We start from the raw sequence: 21,051 nt of genomic DNA, 5'->3' as shown, positions 1-21,051 counted from the left end.
TCACTCATTTGTATATATACATATCAAATTGCAGTAAGGTAGGAAGTAGGCATAGTTATGGTCTCTGATGCACATAATACAAGGTCTACCTCCAAATTGGGGTGAGTAAAGTCATGAAAAACAATGCATTAAAACAAGTAGCTGGGGCTTAAGTTACAAAGCAAAGGATATCATTAACCATCATAATAAACTAAGGAGTGGACAAACAGTGTACATGATAGATGGAAAATACAAAAAAAGATATTTCATGTATCAAGTAACAGAAAAATCTGTCTGAAAGGATTCTTGGTTTTTTACTTAAGAATGAAATGAGAGTGGTCTATCTTACTGACAGTCAACTTCGACATAACAGATGGCATGAAGAAAGATAAGTTCATGATCAAAATTCCACGTCAAGTGTGGATAAGGTAACATATGATAACCATGTTTTACGTATGTCAAATGAGCAGATTTTTTGATGTGTGCTTTAGAGAACTGTTTAGTGTACACTTGTGACCACAACCACCAATTGCGACTGTTGACAACTGTGTCTACCCTGCTTCCACTCTCTGTCAGACTTACATATGCCAGCAGTTACGCCATTTTTTTTTTGTTTTTTTTTTTTGTTTTGTTTACCACTTTTCGCTTTGATAAGTCTCTCTCTTACAATCAGTTTTATTTTGTGAGTATGTTTAATGTTAGATTTTTCTAAAGAGTTAGTTCTCTATACTACTACAAAGCTAACTGCAGCTTCAGTTTCAACGATCAAGAGGGCAGATACATTGGTCAGCCTGAACATTATGACCAACACCAACAGCAAGACTGAATTACCACACGGTGGCATTACAGCCACATGATGCATTAAGGAAAGCATGTAAGTGGACAAGAGACAAATGATACTCTTTCAGCAATGATACGGACAACAAATGGGGAAACCCACTGACGTAGGTGGCTCTGACAAAGGGCAGCTTGTTATGGCCTGGCACTATGGAACAAGCATCTCTGAAACATTGAAGCTAGTTAGCTATTTGTTTAATACTGTCTTGAGGGTATACGGGAAGTACTTAATGGATAGTGCAACCACGAGTAGGCAACAAGTTCAATATCAGCACTGTTGGATGCTTCTAGCTCTGCACAACAGGATAGGCAGCAATCTGCAGGTGTGACAGTAAAAAGCTTGTGCAGACAGAAGTGCTCTGGAACGCACCACTCAGTGCACAGTTTTTTAACCTGTGGCTGTGGAGCACATGAAACCAGTATGATCCCACACTGGCCTAACAAAATCATCTATTACGATTGCAGCAGACACTACGTCTTCTCTGATGGACCATGGATAAATGAAACATGTCAGCTGGTCAGTGGGGTCAGTATTATGTTATGGGGGACATTCACCTGGACTTCCATAGAACCTGTGGTAGTAATCAAAGGCACAATGACAATTATGGGCTATGTGAACATTGTGCACACTTGCATCCCTTTGTAACTGACGATTTCCCGAACTGGAATGGTGAATGGGACATTGGTTTTGGGGTATTTCTACAAGAGGCACTGAAATTTTAACTTCACTGCTACCTCAATCAAGAAAATATGGAAGAAGGATTACGTACATTAATTTTTTGTTGTAAATCGGGGAACACATTTGCAGTACAGCACAATAAAAAATGCTGAACACATTAAGATTTCATTACACATATGATGTATTTAAATAAATTTGAAGTATTACAGGCATTTTATTCACTTACCACACAGTTCCTGCCCTGATTCCTTGAAGCAGGTAATTTGCTTTATCAATGTCTTTCGTGAAAATGGCAGCAGCCAAACCATAGTCAGTCTTATTTGCTCTCTCAATCAGCTCATCTAATTTCTTGAACCTAATTAGTTGCTGAACTGGGCCAAAAATCTGTAGAAGTAAATTTAGTAATTCGACAATATCATTTCCATTTCTGTTTGTAAAATATCCTTCCTTTAATATTACACAACCAACTTTACCTCTTCCTTTGCAATAGTCATGTTGTCTTTAACATCAGCAAATACTGTAGGCTGCACAAAGTACCCTTTGTCTCCCAGACGTCCACCTCCGGCTAACATTTTTGCTCCCTCACTCTGACCTTTCTTTATAAGGCCAAGAACTTTATTGAACTGGTCACTGTCAATCTAAGGAAAAAAATACGTAATTTTATAATTTGTAACCAATGAACTTAATTTTGTGTAAATACTCCATTACAGTTCAAGAGATTTATCATAATAATACTTAAAAGAAATTATTCTTAGTTACGAAAATTGTATACCAGTGGTCCTGATTCAACAGACATATCAAATGGATTTCCTGTGGCACGCTTCTTTGCCCTCTCTGCACTCATCTCCACAAACTTGTCATATATGGAATCTTCAATGAAAGTTCTGGAACCAGCACAGCAACATTGTCCCTGTTGCAAAACAGATTACACTTAACATTATTAATGGCAAGCTTCACGTGTTCAGAATTTTTGATTTATTGCGTATTCAGTTATATACATTAGAGATTTTGTCTGGAAGTGGGTTACAATAGTAAGAATAACATTTGTGAGCGCATGTTAATCTGCATATCTTCGAACATCAAACACGAAAAGAAGTCCATACGACCACTTCAGGAATAAAACTAGCAAGGTGGCTAAGTTATTTACTGTCTTATTCCAAGTAGTACCCTGTGTTTTTGGCGAATCTGACAACTTACAATGTTATTTTTACAGCAGTAACAAACAGCATACACTCAGGTATACAATGCTTTGCTGTTCTGTTTGTTCATTGTCAGCTTAGCAAAAGAATAGGTTGTGATTAAATCCATAGGTGACTCGCCGCCTTTCTTTTCTGCTGTGTCTGGCAAAGTTTGATTTACGTGAAAAATTACAAATGTGATTATAGTTTCGTCTTCACACTAAACTGTGAATGAGTCCAAAAGAGGTCGGGTGAGCTATTTCACACATCAGAAGGAAGACAAGGGTGTATTAACCACATGCTGAATTTAAATGTGAAATACATGGAATCATCAATAATTAGAAGTCTCACTTCCGTGGTATCCACAAATAGTTTGGAGAGTTATTTTACACAACTAATTGAATGAAACTGTTACTTTCTTTCAAATCAAAACAACTAACCATTACACTATAATGTTTGAAATGAGTGACAGGCACAAAGCATGAATATTTTTAATGGGACTCCCATCCCATTATATAGTCACAAAAACAGTTTTGTTGTTAAGGGAGACAACAACAACTTCCAACAATATTACACTGAATGTCTCGGCCCTTACCTCACAACATCAGTTGCCTGCACCATAAACATACAGCTCATTTTTTTCATTGTGCCTTACACTAGCTGAGTGCTCGTGTAAAATTACAATTTTCTCATGCACACCAGTTTCCTTTTTTTAGTTTCCAGAAATCACTCTCAAATGTTTTCCTGTCTTCTTACCTTCTCTGTATCAACACAAAATTATCCATTATGTGTTTCCACATATTGTTCATAATGAAACTGGCATTATTTCTTTAAAGGAAATAAATATGGATCTGAAATATGACTGTTAATGACAAAAGACTACTTGTGCACGCATTCGTGCCCATGCACACGTGCGGGAGGTGGGGGGAGGGGGGGAGGGGGGGGGGGGCAATCTGTGGCTAGCGATGGTATGGTAGTAGCGAATTTGGTGGGGAGCAGGAGGGATAGAAGGGTGGGTTGGGAAAATGTGCAGTGCTGTTCATGGGAGCTTGCAGCAGGGATGTGGTTGCTGTGGTTGGGACAGAGCAGGACTGCTAAGTGCAGCACAAAGGTTCGATTTATTTAGGGGGAGGGGGGGGGGGAGGGAGGGAGGTAAAGAAGAGAAGTACCAAAGGGGAAAGAAACTTGCGGGTTATGTCGGTGGAATAGAAGACTGCTGTGCTGCAGTGGGACAGGGAAGGGGAAACGTGGGTGAAGGGCAGGGACAAATGAAAGTTGAGACCAGGGGGACATGTTTATGGGAACATAGGATATATTGCAGATAAAGTTCCTACCTATGCAATTCAGAAAAGCTTGTGCTCATGGGAAGGATCCAGATGGTGCAGGCTGTGAAGCAATCATTGAAGTGAAGAACATTGTTTAGGCATTATCTTCAGCATGCTCAGCAACTGGGTGGTCCACCTGTCTTTTGGCCGTAGTTTGTTGGTGACTATTCCTACAGACAGCTTGATGGTTGTCTTGTCCACATAGAAAGCAGTACAGAGGTTGCAGCTTAGTTTGTAGATCACATGACTGCTTTCATAGGTAGTCCTGCCTTTGATGGTATGGTGATGCCTGTGACTGGATTGGAGTAGGTGGTGGTGGTGGTGGTGGTGGTGGTGGTGGCGGCACAGTATATGGGACAGGTCTTTCATCTAGATCTGTTGCAGGGATATGAGCCAGGAGGTAAGAGTTAGGAGCAGGGATGGAGAAGGGACAGACTGAGATATTGCATAGGTTCTGTGGGTGGTTGAGTAACGTTGTGGAACGGGTAGAAAGGGTAGTGGGCAGGATATTCCTCAGTTTAGAGTACAGCAAGAGGTAGTCAGAACCCGGGAGGAGAACGCGATTCAGCTGCTGCCGTCCTGGGTGGTACTCAGTCACTGGGGAATGACCTTTTGGCTGGATGGTGGGATTCTGGTAGCTGACTGGAGAGTGAAGGCACAGGAGATCCATTTCTGTATAAGGGTGGGAGGGTAATTTCGGTCTGTTAGGCCTCGGTGAGACTCTTGGTATATATGGTGAGGGATTGCTCTTAACTACACGTGACAGCCACAGGTGGCTAGGTGATATGGAAGGAACTTTTTGGTATGGAATGGATGACACAGTAAGCAGCTACAATGGGGCGTACTGGCTGGTAGAGTTTTAGACTTTAAGAAGCTTGTAGAAGGTAGGGCGCCAGGATTGGTAGAGGCGAGAAGAAAGAAATTTAGGGGAGTGGTTCTGGTATGGCACTGAGGATTTGGGGAAAGACTGGAGATTCTGTTGAATTTCTGTAATGGGCAACACTGTGGCAGAATTTGTAGGTGGACGAATCTGACGTGCTTTTTGGTGATGAACTGCAGTTCTTTCTATGGATGAACATTAGTTTCCATGTTGAGTGATCTGGGAAATGATTGTGCGGCCAGGTTTGAGGATGAGAAATTCTATAATACACTACTGGCCATTAAAATTGCTACACCACGAAGATGACACGCTACAGACGCGAAATTTAACTGACAGGAAGAAGATGCTGTGATATGCAAATGATTAGCTTTTAGAGCATTCACACGAGGTTGGCGCCGGTGGCGACACCTACAATGTGATGACATGAGGAAAGTTTCCAACCGATGTCTCATACGCGAACAGCAGCTGACCGGCATTGCCCAGTGAAACATTGTTGTGATGCCTCGTGTAAGGAGGAGAAATGCGTACTATCACGTTTCTGACTTTGATAAAGGTCAGATTGTAGCCTATCGTGATTGCGGATTATCGTATCGCGACATTGCTGCTCGCATTGGACGAGATCCAATGACTGCTAGCAGAATATGGAATCAGTGGGTTCAGGAGGGTAATACGGAATGCCGTGCTGGATCCCAACGGCCTCGTATCACTACCAGTCGAGATGACAGGCATCTTATCCGCATGGCTGTAATGGATCGTGCAGCCATGTCTCGATCCCTGAGTCAACAGATGGGGACATTTGCAAGACAACAACCATCTACATGAACAGCTCGACGACGTTTGCAGCAGCATGGACTATCAGCTCGGAGACCATGTCTGTGGTTACCGTTGACGCCTGCGATGGTGTACTCAATGACGAACCTGGGTGCGCGAATGGCAAAACATCATTTTTTCGGATGAATCCAGGTTCTGTTTACAGCATCGTAATGGTCGCATCCGTGTTTGGTGATATCGGGGTGAATGCACATTGGAAGCGTGTATTCATCATCGCCAAACTGGCGTATCACCGGGCATGATAGTTTGAGGTGCCATTGGTTACACGTCTCCGTCACCTCTTGTTCACATTGACGGCACTTTTGAACAGTGGACATTACATTTCAGATGTGTTACGACCCGTGGCTCTACCCCTGCGAAACCCTACATTTCAGCAGGATAATGCACGATCCCATGTTGCAGGTCCTGTACAGGACTTCCTGGATACAGAAAATGTTCGACTGCTGCCCTGGCCAACACATTCTCCAGATCTCTCACCAATTAAAAATGCCTAGTCAATGTTGGCTGAGCAACTGGCTCGTCACAATACGCCAGTCACTACTCTTGATTAACTGTGGTATCGTGTTGAAGCTGCATGGGCAGCGGTACCTGTACACGCCATCCAAGCTCTGTTTGACTCAATGTCCAGGCGTATCAAGGCCGTTATTACGGCCAGAGGTGGTTGTTCTGGGTACTGATTTCTCATGATCTATGCACCCAAATTGCGTGAAAATGTAATCACATGTCAGTTCTAGTATAATATATTTGTCCAATAAATACCCGTTTATCATCTGCATTTCTTCTTGGTGTAGCAATTTTAATGGCCAGTAGTGTATTAACAGGTGGTTAGTCACAGTTTGATGGAAGAGTGAACTGAGTCAGGTAGGGTTCAACATTGGCTTTGGGTTGTGTCTGATTGATAGGATTAGTGGTGAAAAAGTGTTTCCACTGTAGGGACCAGGAGGAGGAGTAGAGGTCTTAAAAAAAGTCCAGCATCACTTAAGTTGAGGGTGGGACAAGTTGGAAACTGACACCGGGCTTTTGGAGGGTGATGGGAGGAGTTTCTGAGGATGGGGTGAATGTAGTATGTCTGTGAGGCAGGGTTTGCTGGTTATGAGGCAATGTGGGGAAGGTTTTGGACACTGTTTCAGGGCTGGTGGATAGTGGTAGTCCAAGACGGGAGTTGGAGGTTAACCAGTTGGAGAACTTTTCAAGGTGGCATGGCGCATGCTGCTTTAGTTTCCGGAGGGCAAGAGTTTCAATGCAAGAGATGGGATGCTGGAATTTAGGATTGCAAAGCAGTAGGTATTTACAGATGAGGAGATACTGCAAGGAGGCTTGGGCCCAATTTACACAGTTTTGCAGGGCTAGGTTAGAGAAGGCTATGGAGTGGTGGAATTTGAACAGACAGAGGTCATAGTGGAAGGAGGGGTTGCAGGTATAGATAAGTAATTTGATGGCGAGGCCATTTAGGAGGATCGGGGGATTCCATGAGCTAGGCAGCAGTGCAGGAACAACTTGTGGGATTTGGTTCTGGATACAAATAAGGAACTTTTCTGTATTGGCACATAAGCAAGAAGCAAGGATCCATGACGAAGGATACAAAATGCTGAAAAATACGAAAACTACATAAAGCTATATGCAAGAAAACTTAAATATCTAAAAATGTGCATGGACAAAAATCTCAAGAAGGATGAATTGAATGACGTATGGGAAAAAAGGTGAAACCTGAGGAAGTAGGGCTGATAATGAAAGGTGCAAATGAACTAAAATCAACGTGGAAACAGTATGAGATTGAAGAAGCCTGCTCATCCTCACTATGACCAACTATATCTTCATCCACAATTACTTTTCGTTTGAAGATATCACTTACAAACGAACCCAGGGTACAGCAATGGGCACCCACATGACAATGCCCTATGCCAACCTATTCAAGGGCCATCTACGTGATTGTGGGTGGTTAGGAAGGATTCCTAAACACCTTACATGGCTTAGGGTCACTGAGGACATCTTTATGATCTGGAGAGAGGGTGAGGAAACTATCCACATTCCTCTAGAACCTAAATATCTCCTCCCCCATTTACTTCACCTCATTCTCCTACACCCAACAAACCACTTTCCTTAATGTTGACCATCTGACGGACGGCTACACCAGTACTTCCATCCATATCAAACCCACCAGCCACCAGGAAATACCTCAATTTTGCCAGCTGCCACTCTTTCCATACAGCCTAGCCATCCACCTGTGACCGTCCCATCTGTTGTGATGAACACACCTCCTCCCAATACAGCAAGTATCACACCGGGCCCCTTACAGGCCAGAATTATCCTTCTTACACTGTACAGAAACTGATCTGTGCCCTGTCTCTGTAGTCCCCTACTACCTCCCATGTTCCCAATGTCCCGCTACAATGGAGCACTCCTAATGTGACTCAGTATCACCGATGACTAGAGTGATCTAATCACATTCTCTACCACAGTTTTGACTACTGCTCATTATGCTCCAAAATGATAAATAGCGAACACAATATCCTTCCCATCCCTTCCCCAATGGTATTCTGCCACCCACCCAACATACGCAACAGTCCGTCCCTACTCCATCCCTGCTTCCAACCTCTTGACTCAAGATTATTCTCAGCGCAATAGACCTAGATGCAAGACCTGTGCCATATAGCCTCCTACCACAACTTACTCCAGTCCATTCACAGGCATCATCTACCCCATAGAAGGCAGGATTACATGTGAAAGCAGTCACGTGAGCTGCAACTCGGCTGTAACCTCTGTGCTGCTTTCTAGGTCCAGTCATGACAATTAACAAGTTGTCTGTCCACAGAAATGGTCACTGACAAAGTGTGGTCAAGCTGGAGTATCGGGCTGCTGCTCTACACAACATGCTTCTCTTCAATGACTGCTTCACAGTCTGTATCATTTGGATCCTTCTATCAACACTAGCTTTTCTGAGCTGCATTGGTAGGAACTCTCCCTCAAACTTTGCCTGTACCTGTCCTTCACCCACCTCTCCTTCCCTGCTCCCACTCTAGCGCAACACTGCCTGCTATTCCACCAATGCACTTATTAGTTTAATCCTTCTATACTTCTCCTCCTCCCCCCCCCCCCCCCCCCAACCATCCAACTGCACACTGCAGCACTACCCTGCCCCACCATGTTCCTGCATGCTCCCATGAGCAGCATTACATCTCCCCACACCCCTATCCTTCCCGCTCGCTGCCCAAGCTTCCTTCTTACCCCTATACCCTTACCAACCATCAACTGCCTTTCCCATCAGCACAGCTGCTGCATCTAGTCTAGACTGAGCAGCCAGTTAGTGATCATGTGTGATTGAGTTGTGCTTGTGTAAATGTGTACATGCACATGTGTTTTCTACCTTAGAAGAAGGCCTTTTGGCCAAAAGCTCGTAAGTTTAGCTGTCTGTCAATTACTCGACATCCCTTTTACAATTCTGTCATTATTTCAATCTGGATTTTCCACTAGTTTTTCCCTACTGTGTTAATTATGTAGTTTTATGTGGCATCCACTGGGTGTGGTACTCTCTGAATGCACTTACTGATGTACTTCAGTTGACAGTTTGAAGGACACTGCTTGTCACCTAAATTAACAGCTACGAACTTTGAAGCAAATTTTACGGAGTTTATTTTTCTTCTGCACACAACATTAAAGGCACTTATGAGCAGGAAGCAACGCGGGTAGCAAGTGTTTTGTTGCATTACGTACAAAAGAAACTAAAAAATAAGCTGCATCCTAAGCACCCAATTACTCATAAATACTTCACAATACTTATTACAGATCACAGTTTTGCAATGTACAATGTACTGAAGAATATATATTACAGTAATGCCATCTCAGTCATACATAAGAACTACCACATTCAATGATCAACTTTTCATTTCAGAGTTATCTTACATCAACACCTCTCCACCTCACACTCAACTGCCAACACCATTTAGGTTTTAGTTGGTCTTTCTTAATCTAGAGAAACGATTACATCAAACTGATGAAAATGAAACAAAGTGAAAGACTAAGGTACAATATGAAATATCATATGAACATATAAGGGCATTTCAATGCACAAATCACTCACCATATTGAAAAACAGTCCAAAATGTGCTTGCTCAACAGCGTATTCCAAATCTGCATCACCAAAAATAATATTTGGTGACTTTCCACCTAGTTCAAGTGTTACTCGCTTAAGGTTTGTACGACCAGCAGCTTGCTTTATTAACTTTCCAACCTAAAGGGAACACACATAAAAGAGAATATAAGTAATACATAATTCAGAGGGTTTTGTGCTCAGATTAATGTCATGTCTTAGAGATGGCTATTTCAACAACAACGTTCTATATTTTTTATTTATTTTCCACAAAAAATGCACATTAGGTACACTTAAAGCAAATTCTAAACAAGAGGTACACATATCTTGATGCCCCTATGTTATGCAGAATTGACCATTAAATGTCATGAGTGGCAGAAGTGTGAGTATAAAAGAAGACAGGGAGTTTTGTTGGAAGGGGGGTGGGGGAGAAAAGGAGCAGACCGCAGGGAAGGAGAGGGTTGAAGAAGGGATGGGCTATACTGCTACTTTCCGATATCAGTGATTTCTGTGAATGCTACTTTTCGATAACTGATGTTTAGTTGTGATATGTTGTAGTTTAAAATCACAGTTAAATTTAACACTTGTACCCCCTTCTGCACTCTAGCAATGCAACTCCTGCGACTTATATGATTTCTGTGGCTTATGCTATTTCTGTGATTTATCAGTGTAGATTAGTTGCATGTAAGATCTAAGAAGCACTGCGACGTAGAGTATATCTGATATCTGCTAATTGGTGTTTCTGGCCAGTTGAAAATGTCTCAACATAACCAACCAAATTACTTGTTTTCATCTGTTAAGGCAAGTAACTCCCTGTCAAGACCTAAGGTTAGCATTTTCAGTACTTCAACTGGCAGAAAAGTTACATCAGATTGTGTTGTTGATATTTGCAACACCTCAGTTGTTACCAGATATACGAAAGTTGTGCTTATGCACAGAGAAAATTTGATCTCAACAAAACAGTCAGTAGTAAGTACAGTGTACACTATTTCTTCCTTTGGCTTTAATTAAGTGTTAATAGAAAAAGTCTGAAAATATAAATAGTGTGATGCTGAGAATCATAAGTTGCCACACAACACAGTATGTGTTTCGAATATGAATTCTAACTGATTTGATATGTTCACAGGAATCGGAACGGTGTTTTTAGTCATTTGCTATAGCAATAATCCAGAATTTCATTGACAGCAGAACTGGAGAAAGAAAGGTTAGTCTCTAAGTTTGTAAATGAACATACGTGAGATCATTTGTTGCCAAGTTTAAAACTTCGCCCACTCACCTGCTTTCATTACTGGAAATGTTGGCAGATGTACACTGAATTACATTACTAGTAATAGTCTTGATTTTCTGGACACAGTTTGCATTCTGATTAATGGCTGCTGTATGTCCCATTGATATCTAGGGGAGATAATCGTGAAGATTCAAGACAGCTTTTGAACACCCAGCTTACAACAGCCACAACTTATTACATAAGAGTGCAAAATGAATAACTGAACGGTGTGCCACAGAAGTTGTTATGCAATTTGAAAGAGATGGTAAATGTATGTGACATGCACTGTGAGTGATTAATGAAAATTCCATTCTCCTCTTGTTTAAAGAGATAAGTGGGATTCTTAGCCACATGTGTAGTAGCTCTCTGAAGCAGGGTGTTTTCCAAGATAGACTGAAGTATGCCATTGTTAAACCACTGCATAAAAAAAGGGGATACGTCTGATGTCAACAACTACTGCCCAATCTCTCTTCTGACTGCCTTATCCAAAATTCTTGAAAAATAATTTTATTGTAGAGCAGCTTCAAACCTTTGTAAAAATAAAGTTTTAACAAAATGTCAGTTTGGTTTCAAGAAAGGTTTTTCCAACGGAAAATGCTATATATACTTTCAATAATGAAATATTAAATGCTCTGAGTAACCGGAAGTCACCTGTTGGGATTTTTTGTGATTTCTGAAAGGCTTTTGATTGCGTAAATCATGGAATACTTCTAGATAAGCTCAAGTACTGTGGTATGAATGGGACAGCGCTCAAATGGTTTAAATCATACCTAACTGGAAGAGTGCAGAAAGTTGAAATAAGCAGTTCACATAATATGCAAAAAACTGGCGATTTCTCAAACTGGGAAACAATCAAAGAACGGGGTGCCACAAGGTTCGGCCTTGGGTCCTCTGCTGTTCTTAATATATATTAATGACTTGCCGTTCTATATTCACGAAGATGCAAAGCTGGTACTTTTTGCCAATGAAGTATAGCTATTACACCCAACAGACAAGAATTAACTGGTGAAATTGTAAATGAGATTTTTCAGAAAATCATTAAATGGTTATCTGAAAATGGGCTCTCATTAAACTTTGACAAAACACAGTACATACAGTTCCACACAGTAAACAGAATTACACCATTAATAAATATAAACTTCGGTCAGAAATCGGTAGCTAAGGTAGAATATTCAAAATTTCTAGGTGTATGCACTGATGAGGGATTGAACTGGAAAAAACACACTGAAGATCTGCTGAAACGTTTTGAGTTCAGCTACTTATGCCATTAGGGTCATTGCAAATTTTGGCAATATACATCTCAGTAAATTAGCTTAATACACCTATTTTCATTCTCTGCTTTCGTATGGCATCATATTCTGGGGTAATTCATCATTGAATGAAAGAGTGTTCATTGCACAAAAGCATGTAACCAGAATAATTGCTAGAGCTCATCCAAGGTCATCCTACAGACACTTATTTAAAGACCTAGAGATCCTCATTGTAGTCTCACTATATATATATATATAGTTATTAACAATCCAAACGAATTCAAAAGTAATAGCAGTGTACATGGCTACAACACTAGGAGAAAGCATGATCTTCACTACTCAAGGTTAAATCTAACTTTAGCTCAGAAGGGGGTAAATTATGCTACCACGAAAGTCTTTCGTCACTTACCTAATACCATCAGAAGTCTGACAAATAGCCATATAGCATTTAAAAGGAAATTAAAAGAATTTCTTAATGGCAACTCCTACTCATAAGATGAATTTTTGGATATAGTAAGTGCCTAATTTCCCCAATCCCCACAAAAATAAATAAATAAATAAATATATTAAGTGTCATGTAATATTTTGTGTAATGCAGTATCTTGTACAGACACCTTTTATTAATCTGATGCGTCCCACATCATTATGAAGTGTCATATTCATGATCTATGGATCAAGTAATAATCTAATCTAAACTGTGCCATACCCCAAAATTTTCTTCCATGTATGAATATTGACTAGACTGCAATAGATTATATCTTTGTTCAGAATGACCTGTAGTGCAGCACAAGGTCTAGGTTGGGTTGGGGGGTTGCATGTTTTAAGGTTCAAGGTGATAAATGGGGACAGTATGGATCTTCCAGTTAAAAGCTGACATAAGGAATAGTTTAAGTGCAATAAATGAAAATACACATAAAAATTTACCTGTCTGTTGTAGTAATGAAAAAAAAATCAGTTTTGTGAATAAACAGTTGTTAAAAGTTACATAGTGGATCCCTCCTTTTTACTCACAATGAGGCCTGGTGGGTAACGGGAAGAGAGGATATATTGAAGAGCAAGTTCCCATCTCCGGAGTTCGGATAGGTTGGTGTTGGTGGGAAGTATCCAGATAACCCGGACGGTGTAACACTGTGCAAAGATGTGCTGGCCATGCACCAAGGCATGTTTAGCCACAGGGTGATCCTCATTACCAACAAACACTGTCTGCCTGTGTCCATTCATGCGAATGGACAGTTTGTTGCTGGTCATTCCCACATAGAATGCATCACAGTGTAGGCAGGTCGGTTGGTAAATCACGTGGGTGCTTTCACACGTGGCTCTGCCTTTGATCGTGTACACCTTCCGGGTTACAGGACTGGAGTAGGTGGTGGTGGGAGGGTGCATGGGACAGGTTTTACACCGGGGGCAGTTACAAGGATAGGAGCCAGAGGGTAGGGAAGGAGGTATGGGGATTTCATAGGGATGAACTAACAGGTTACGAAGGTTAGGTGGACGGCGGAAAGACACTCTTGGTGGAGTGGGGAGGATTTCATGAAGGATGGATCTCATTTCAGGGCAGGATTTGAGGAAGTCATATCCCTGCTGGAGAGCCACATTCAGAGTCTGGTCCAGTCCCGGAAAGTATCCTGTCACAAGTGGGGCACTTTTGTGGTTCTTCTGTGGGAGGTTCTGGGTTTGAGGGGATGAGGAAGTGGCTCTGGTTATTTGCTTCTGTACCAGGTCGCGAGGGTAGTTATGGGATGCGAAAGCTGTTGTCAGGTTGTTGGTGTAATGGTTCAGGGATTCCGGACTGGAGCAGATTCGTTTGCCACAAAGACCTAGGCTGTAGGGAAGGGACCATTTGATGTGGAATGGGTGGCAGCTGTCATAATGCAGGTACTGTTGCTTGTTGTTGGGTTTGATGTGGACGGACGTGTGAAGCTGGCCATTGGACAGATGGAGGTCAACGTCAAGGAAAGTGGCGTGGGATTTGGAATAGGACCAGGTGAATCTGATGGAGCCAATGGAGTTGAGGTTGGAGAGGAAATTCTGGAGTTGTTCTTCACTGTGAGTGCAGATCATGAAGATGTCATCAATAAATCTGTACCAAACTTTGGGTTGGCAGGCCTGGGTAACCAAGAAGGCTTCCTCTAGGCGACCCATGAATAGATTGGCGTACGAGGGGGCCATCCTGGTACCCATGGCTGTTCCCTTTAATTGTTGGTATGTCTGGCCTTCAAAAGTGAAGTAGTTGTGGGTCAGGATGAAGCTGGCTAAGGTAATGAGGAAAGAGGTTTTAGGTAGGGTGGCAGGTGATGGGCGTGAAAGGAAACACTCCATTGCAGCGAGGCCCTGGACGTGCGGAATATTTGTGTATAAGGAAGTGGCATCGATGGTTACAAGGATGGTTTCCGGGGGTAACAGGTTGGGTGAGGATTCCAGGCGTTCGAGAAAGTGGTTGGTGTCTTTGATGAAGGTTTTTTAAGAAGGATTGAGATGCAAGGATGGAAGTCAGAAATTCCTGGAAGGTTCGGAGAGGGTGATTTTGAGGAAGAGGAGGTGGGTCCCGTTGCGACGGAGGACGGAACTGTTCCAGGCAGGGTTAAATTTGGATAGTGTCCTGGGGAGTTGGATCATTGGGAGTATTTCCAGCAGAGAGTACTGTCCTACTGTCGTACTCATACTCTCTGCTCGAAATATCACTTTGCCACGAAGAAAAATGATGCTAATCCTACTCCCAATGATCCAGCTCCCCAGGACACTATCCAAATTTAACCCTGCCTGGAACAGTTCCGTCCTCCGTCACAGCGGGACCCACCTCCTCTTCCTCACAATCACCCTCTCCAAACCTTCCAGGAATTTCTGACTTCCAGCCTTGCATCTTAATCCTTCTTGTTGTTGTTGTTGTTGTTGTGGTCTTCAGTCCTGAGACTGGTTTGATGCAGGTCTCCATGCTACTCTATCCTGTGCAAGCTTCTTCATCTCCCAGTACCTACTGCAACATACATCCTTCTGAATCTGCTTAGTGTATTCATCTCTTGGTCTCCCTCTATGATTTTTACCCTCCACGGTGCCCTCCAATGCTAAATTTGTGATCCCTCGATGCCTCAAAACATGTCCTACCAACCGATCCCTTCTTCTAGTCAAGTTGTGCCACAAACTCCTCTTCTCCCCAATCCTACTCAATACCTCCTCATTAGTTACGTGATCTACCCACCTTATCTTCAGCATTCTTCTGTAGCACCACATTTCGAAAGCTTCTATTCTCTTCTTGTCCAAACTAGTTATCGTCCTTGTTTCACTTCCATACATGGCTACACTCCATACAAATACTTTCAGAAACGATTTCCTGACACTTAAATCTATATTCGATGTTAACAAATTTCTCTTCTTGAAAAACGCTTTCCTTGCCATTGCCAGTCTACATTTTATATCCTCTCTACTTCGACCATCATCAGTTATTTTGCTCCCCAAATAGCAAAACTCCTTTACTAGTTTAAGTGTCTAATTTCCTATTCTAATTCCCTCAGCATCACCCGAATTAATTTGACTACATTCCATTATCCTCGTTTTGCTTTTGTTGATGTTCATCTTATATCCTCCTTTCAAGACACTGTCCATTCCGTTCAACTGCTCTTCCAAGTCCTTTGCTGTCTCTGACAGAATTATAATGTCATCGGTGAACCTCAAAGTTTTTACTTCTTGTCCATGAATTTTAATACCTACTCCGAATTTTTCTTTTGTTTCCTATACTGCTTGCTCAATATACAGATTCAATAACATCGGGGAAAGGCTACAACCCTGTCTCACTCCTTTCCCAACCACTGCTTCCCTTTCATGCCCCTCGACTCTTATAACTGCCATCTGGTTTCTGTACAAGTTGTAAATAGCCTTTCGCTCCCTGTATTTTACCCCTGCCACCTTTAGAATTTGAAAGAGTATTCCAGTTAACATTGTCAACAGCTTTCTCTAAGTCTACAAATGCTAGGAACGTAGGTTTGCCTTTTCTTAATCTTTCTTCTAAGATAAGTCGTAAGGTCAGTACTGCCTCACGTGTTCCAACAAAGTTTGCCAAAGTAATCCCATTCCCGATGTCCAGGCAGAGCTTCAAGGAATCCTCAGAACTTTAGGCCCCCTGCAAAACCTTTCGCCTGACTCCATCAACCTCCTGACCCCAATGACACCCCGCACCCCTACCTTCTACCTTCTACCTAAAATTCACAAACCCAATCATCCCGGCCGCCCCATTGTAGCTGGTTACCAAGCCCCCGCAGAACGTATCTCTGCCTACGTAGATCAACACCTTCAACCCATTACGTGCAGTCTCCCATCCTTCATCAAAGACACCAACCACTTTCTCGAACGCCTGCAATCCTTACCCAATCTGTTACCCCCGGAAACCATCCTTGTAACCATCGATGCCACTTCCTTATACACAAATATTCCGCACGTCCAGGGCCTCGCTGCAATGGAGCGTTTCCTTTCACGCCCATCACCTGCCACCCTACCTAAAACCTCTTTCCTCATTACCTTAGCAAGCTTCATCCTGACCCACAACTACTTCACTTTTGAAGGCCAGACATACCAGCAATTAAAGGGAACAGCCATGGGTACCAGGATGGCCCCCTCGTACACTAACTTATTCATGGGTCGCCTAGAGGAAGCCTTCTTGGTTACCCAGGCCTGCCAACCCAAAGTTTGGTACAGATTTATTGATGACATCTTCATGATCTGGACTCACAGTGAAGAACAACTCCAGAATTTCTTCTCCAACCTCAACTCCATTGGCTCCATCAGATTCACCTGGTCCTACTCCAAATCCCATGCCACTTTCCTTGACATTGACCTCCATCTGTCCAATGGCCAGCTTCACACGCCCGTCCACATCAAACCCAACAACAAGCAACAGTACCTGCATTATGACAGCTGCCACCCGTTCCACATCAAACGGTCCCTTCCCTACAGCCTAGGTCTTCGTGGCAAACGAATCTGCTCCAGTCCGGAATCCCTGAACCATTACACCAACAACCTGACAACAGCTTTCGCATCCCGTAACTACCCTCGCGACCTGGTACAGAAGCAAATAACCAGAGCCACTTCCTCATCCCCTCAAACCCAGAACCTCCCACAGAAGAACCACAAAAGTGCCCCACTTGTGACAGGATACTTTCCGGGACTGGACCAGACTCTGAATGTGGCTCTCCAGCAGGGATACGACTTCCTCAAATCCTGCCCTGAAATGAGATCCATCCTTCATGAAATCCTCCCCACTCCACCAAGAGTGTCTTTCCGCCGTCCACCTAACCTTCGTAACCTGTTAGTTCATCCCTATGAAATCCCCAAACCTCCTTCCCTACCCTCTGGCTCCTATCCTTGTAACTGCCCCCGGTGTAAAACCTGTCCCATGCACCCTCCCACCACCACCTACTCCAGTCCTGTAACCCGGAAGGTGTACACGATCAAAGGCAGAGCCACGTGTGAAAGCACCCACGTGATTTACCAACCAACCTGCCTACACTGTGATGCATTCTATGTGGGAATGACCAGCAACAAACTGTCCATTCGCATGAATGGACACAGGCAGACAGTGTTTGTTGGTAATGAGGATCACCCTGTGGCTAAACATGCCTTGGTGCACGGCCAGCACATCTTGGCACAGTGTTACACCGTTCGGGTTATCTGGATACTTCCCACCAACAGCAACCTATCCGAACTCCGGAGATGGGAACTTGCTCTTCAACATATCCTCTCTTCTCGTTACCCACCAGGCCTCAATCTCCGCTAATTTCAAGTTGCCGCCACTCATACCTCACCTGTCATTCAACAACATCTTTGCCTCTGCACTTCCGCCTCGACTGACATCTCTGCCCAAACTCTTTGTCTTTAAATATGTCTGCTTGTGTCTGTATATGTGTGGATGGATTGTGTGTGTGTGTGTGTGTGTGTGTGTGTGTGTGTGTGTGGGCGCGCGCGCGAGCGAGCGAGAGTGTATACCCGTCCTTTTTTCCCCCCCTAAGGTAAGTCTTTCCGCTCCCGGGATTGGAATGACTCCTTACCCTCTCCCTTAAAACCCACATCCTTTCGTCTTTCCCTCTCCTTCCCTCTTTCCTGATGAGGCAACAGTTTGTTGCTAAAGCTTGAATTTTGTGTGTATGTTTGTGTGTCTGTCGACCTGCCAGCACTTTCATTTGGTAAGTCACATCATCTTTGTTTTTTTTATATATATATATATATATATATATATATATATATATATATATATATATATATATATATATATATATATATATACATACACACACACACACAGTTGAAAATGTTGAAATTTGTATGTGCATTATTTCAAGATCCAATAAAATCTGCAATTTTTTTTTTTAAATAGTATGCTGTGGATTATTGTGTCAAATGTTAAATTATGTGTTTGTATTGGTAGCACTGTCAAAAACAGTATCCTATCATTTCATAGTATGAACATGCGTTGTACGTTAAAGTGCTAATGTTATTCCCAGGAAAAGTGACAAATAGATTGCTAGCTCTCTCAAAAAGTAAAGTATGATGCCAAAACTAAATGTTTTTAAGGAACGTGGGTTTCGTGGTAATAGATTTTTGAATGAAGATAAACATTGTGTTCCACATGTGGCGTGTGAAGTTACAGACAATGAAAGACAGGCAAACTTGTAAGTACCTAGGGAAACTCCCATTAGTGCTTCAAAGATTAAAATAAAATGTTGTGACACGTTTCCTCGGAAAAAAAAAAAAAAGTGATGTAAATGTAGGTTAGGTTATATTCTCATAGATTTACACATCCTAACAAGGGTGTTAGATGAATGTGTGTGTTGTAAAATATGTGGAGGGCCAGTTAGTTTACATGAAGACAGTGTGGTATCAAATGGCCTAGCCAGGAAACTTATTAATTGTGCCAGTTGCAAATATACTCATTCATTTTGGAAGTCTGGTAAGTGTAAAGGTAATTATTTTGAAGTAAATGTTAGGTGGTTTTATGGATTGAGAGCTATTGGCAAAGGACACACTGAAGCAGAAACAATGTGTGGCGTGATGAATATGCCACACCCACCTTGTAAAATCGACTAGGATGCAGGATTTATTGGAGCTGCTATGGAATCTGTTGCATGTGAGTCAATGAGTGTGCTGCTAACAAAACTATTGAAATAAAAGACGGCATTGGCAGAAGAATTCTGCTACTACAGTGACCACTGTGAGTACTGGAAAGGTAATAGATTTCCAGATTTTAACCAAACATTGTTATAAGTGTAAATCAGGGGATGAAGAAGGATCATATCTGTGACAAAAATTATGAAGGAACAAGTGGTGGTATGGAGGCCTCTGCAGCTTTTGAAATTTTTAGTCGATCTGTGAATGAAAGGAGAGTGTGATACACTAAGTTCTTAGGTGATGGAGACTCAAAAGCATATAACAGTAGTATCCACTCAGCCTTATGGTGAGAAGATTATCACAAAACTGGAATGTGATGGTCATGTCCAGAAGAAGATGGGCACTAGGTTGAGGAAGTTGAAATGAAGTTTGAGAAACAAGAAACTTTCTGATGGTGAAACCATAAGAGGCAGGCTGACAAACAAGATAATTGATGAACTACATCTGTATTATGGGATGGCGATTAGAAATAATACTGAGGATTTGTTGAAAATAAAGCAGGCAGTATGGGCTACCTTCTTCCACAGACTGTCAACTGATGAAAAACCAGTACGCCACCTTTGCCCTCCTGGACCTAATTCATGGTGCAATTACCGCAATGCCCAGTACTCAAACAGTTCATACAGCCATAAACATTCCATCCCAGCCGCTGTCATGGATATCATAAAACCTATTTACAGAGACCTGGCAAATCCTGAATTACTGAAGACATGTCTGCATGGTCAGATTCAAAATCCCAATGAGTCATTCAACAATTTTATACACTCTTACCAAAAAATGTTTTTGTTGGAATGAAGACACTAAAATGGGAGGAGGAGGAGGGGGGGGGGGGGTGTCAGTGATGCCGTCATTGCTTTTAATGATGGCAACGCTGGTAGGGTGAAAGTGCTACAGCATATGGGAATTAACCCTAGAGCAAACTGCATCAGAGAACTTGAATGGATGGACAAGATTCACATTGATAAAGCGGAGTATGCAGCACAGTTGCCCACTAAGGATTTCAGAAAGAAGAAAAGAATTTGAAAAAGATCATGAGGATGATACACAGCATGGTGCAGGGTGCTTCTGAGTGACTAAAAATAAAAAATTGAGCGAGTACAGTCTTTTGAAACTTTAGAAGCCGTTCCTGAAAATTTACATTTTCTGTTGCATTTTTCCCTAAATCTCAGAAACCACTTTGAGTAGAGTATTCAAATTTTCAGGGAGTAATAACATACATATTCTGAGTCTATTGAACTAAAAGAAGAACATAGTGTTATGTATAATTAAAATTATCTAGGATAACATTACAAAAAAAGGCACACAAAATTTTAACTGTGTAATTAAAAAAGTGTATTTCTGAAAGCAGTGGCTGAAATGCAATTACTGTTCAGTAGACTCAGAACATACAGTTTTATGTCCCGCATAAGTTTCATGTCAATGGCTACAGTGGTTCCCGAAATACAGGGAAGCCAAGTCACTAAATTTAACATTGTCGGGATAGGGCATACCAACTACCCTTAATAGTTTATGTATAAAATGCGTGAGTAACACTCATCACAATACTCCGAGTCTTCTCCATTTGATGTTTTCTGAAATTACCTTGC

At 42.1% G+C, this 21,051-nt stretch overlaps 1 protein-coding gene across 1 annotated transcript in view; it reads right to left on the bottom strand.

Moving 5' to 3' along the window:
- Positions 1–21,051, bottom strand: part of LOC124709144 (aldehyde dehydrogenase, mitochondrial) — a 94,363-nt gene that overhangs the window by 15,297 nt on the left and 58,015 nt on the right. The window contains exons 6-9 of the mRNA XM_047240816.1: positions 9,788–9,937; positions 2,268–2,405; positions 1,969–2,133; positions 1,722–1,879 (exon numbers count right to left, since the gene is read on the bottom strand). Of these exons, the coding sequence (XP_047096772.1) occupies positions 1,722–1,879; positions 1,969–2,133; positions 2,268–2,405; positions 9,788–9,937 (611 nt within the window). The remainder of the gene's footprint in view (positions 1–1,721; positions 1,880–1,968; positions 2,134–2,267; positions 2,406–9,787; positions 9,938–21,051) is intronic.

This window comes from Schistocerca piceifrons, chromosome 7, assembly GCF_021461385.2.
Source record: "Schistocerca piceifrons isolate TAMUIC-IGC-003096 chromosome 7, iqSchPice1.1, whole genome shotgun sequence".
Classification (NCBI taxonomy): Eukaryota; Metazoa; Arthropoda; class Insecta; order Orthoptera; family Acrididae; genus Schistocerca; species Schistocerca piceifrons.
Note: the sequence above shows the minus strand (reverse complement) of the source record. Positions and strands in the feature narration are given on the sequence as shown.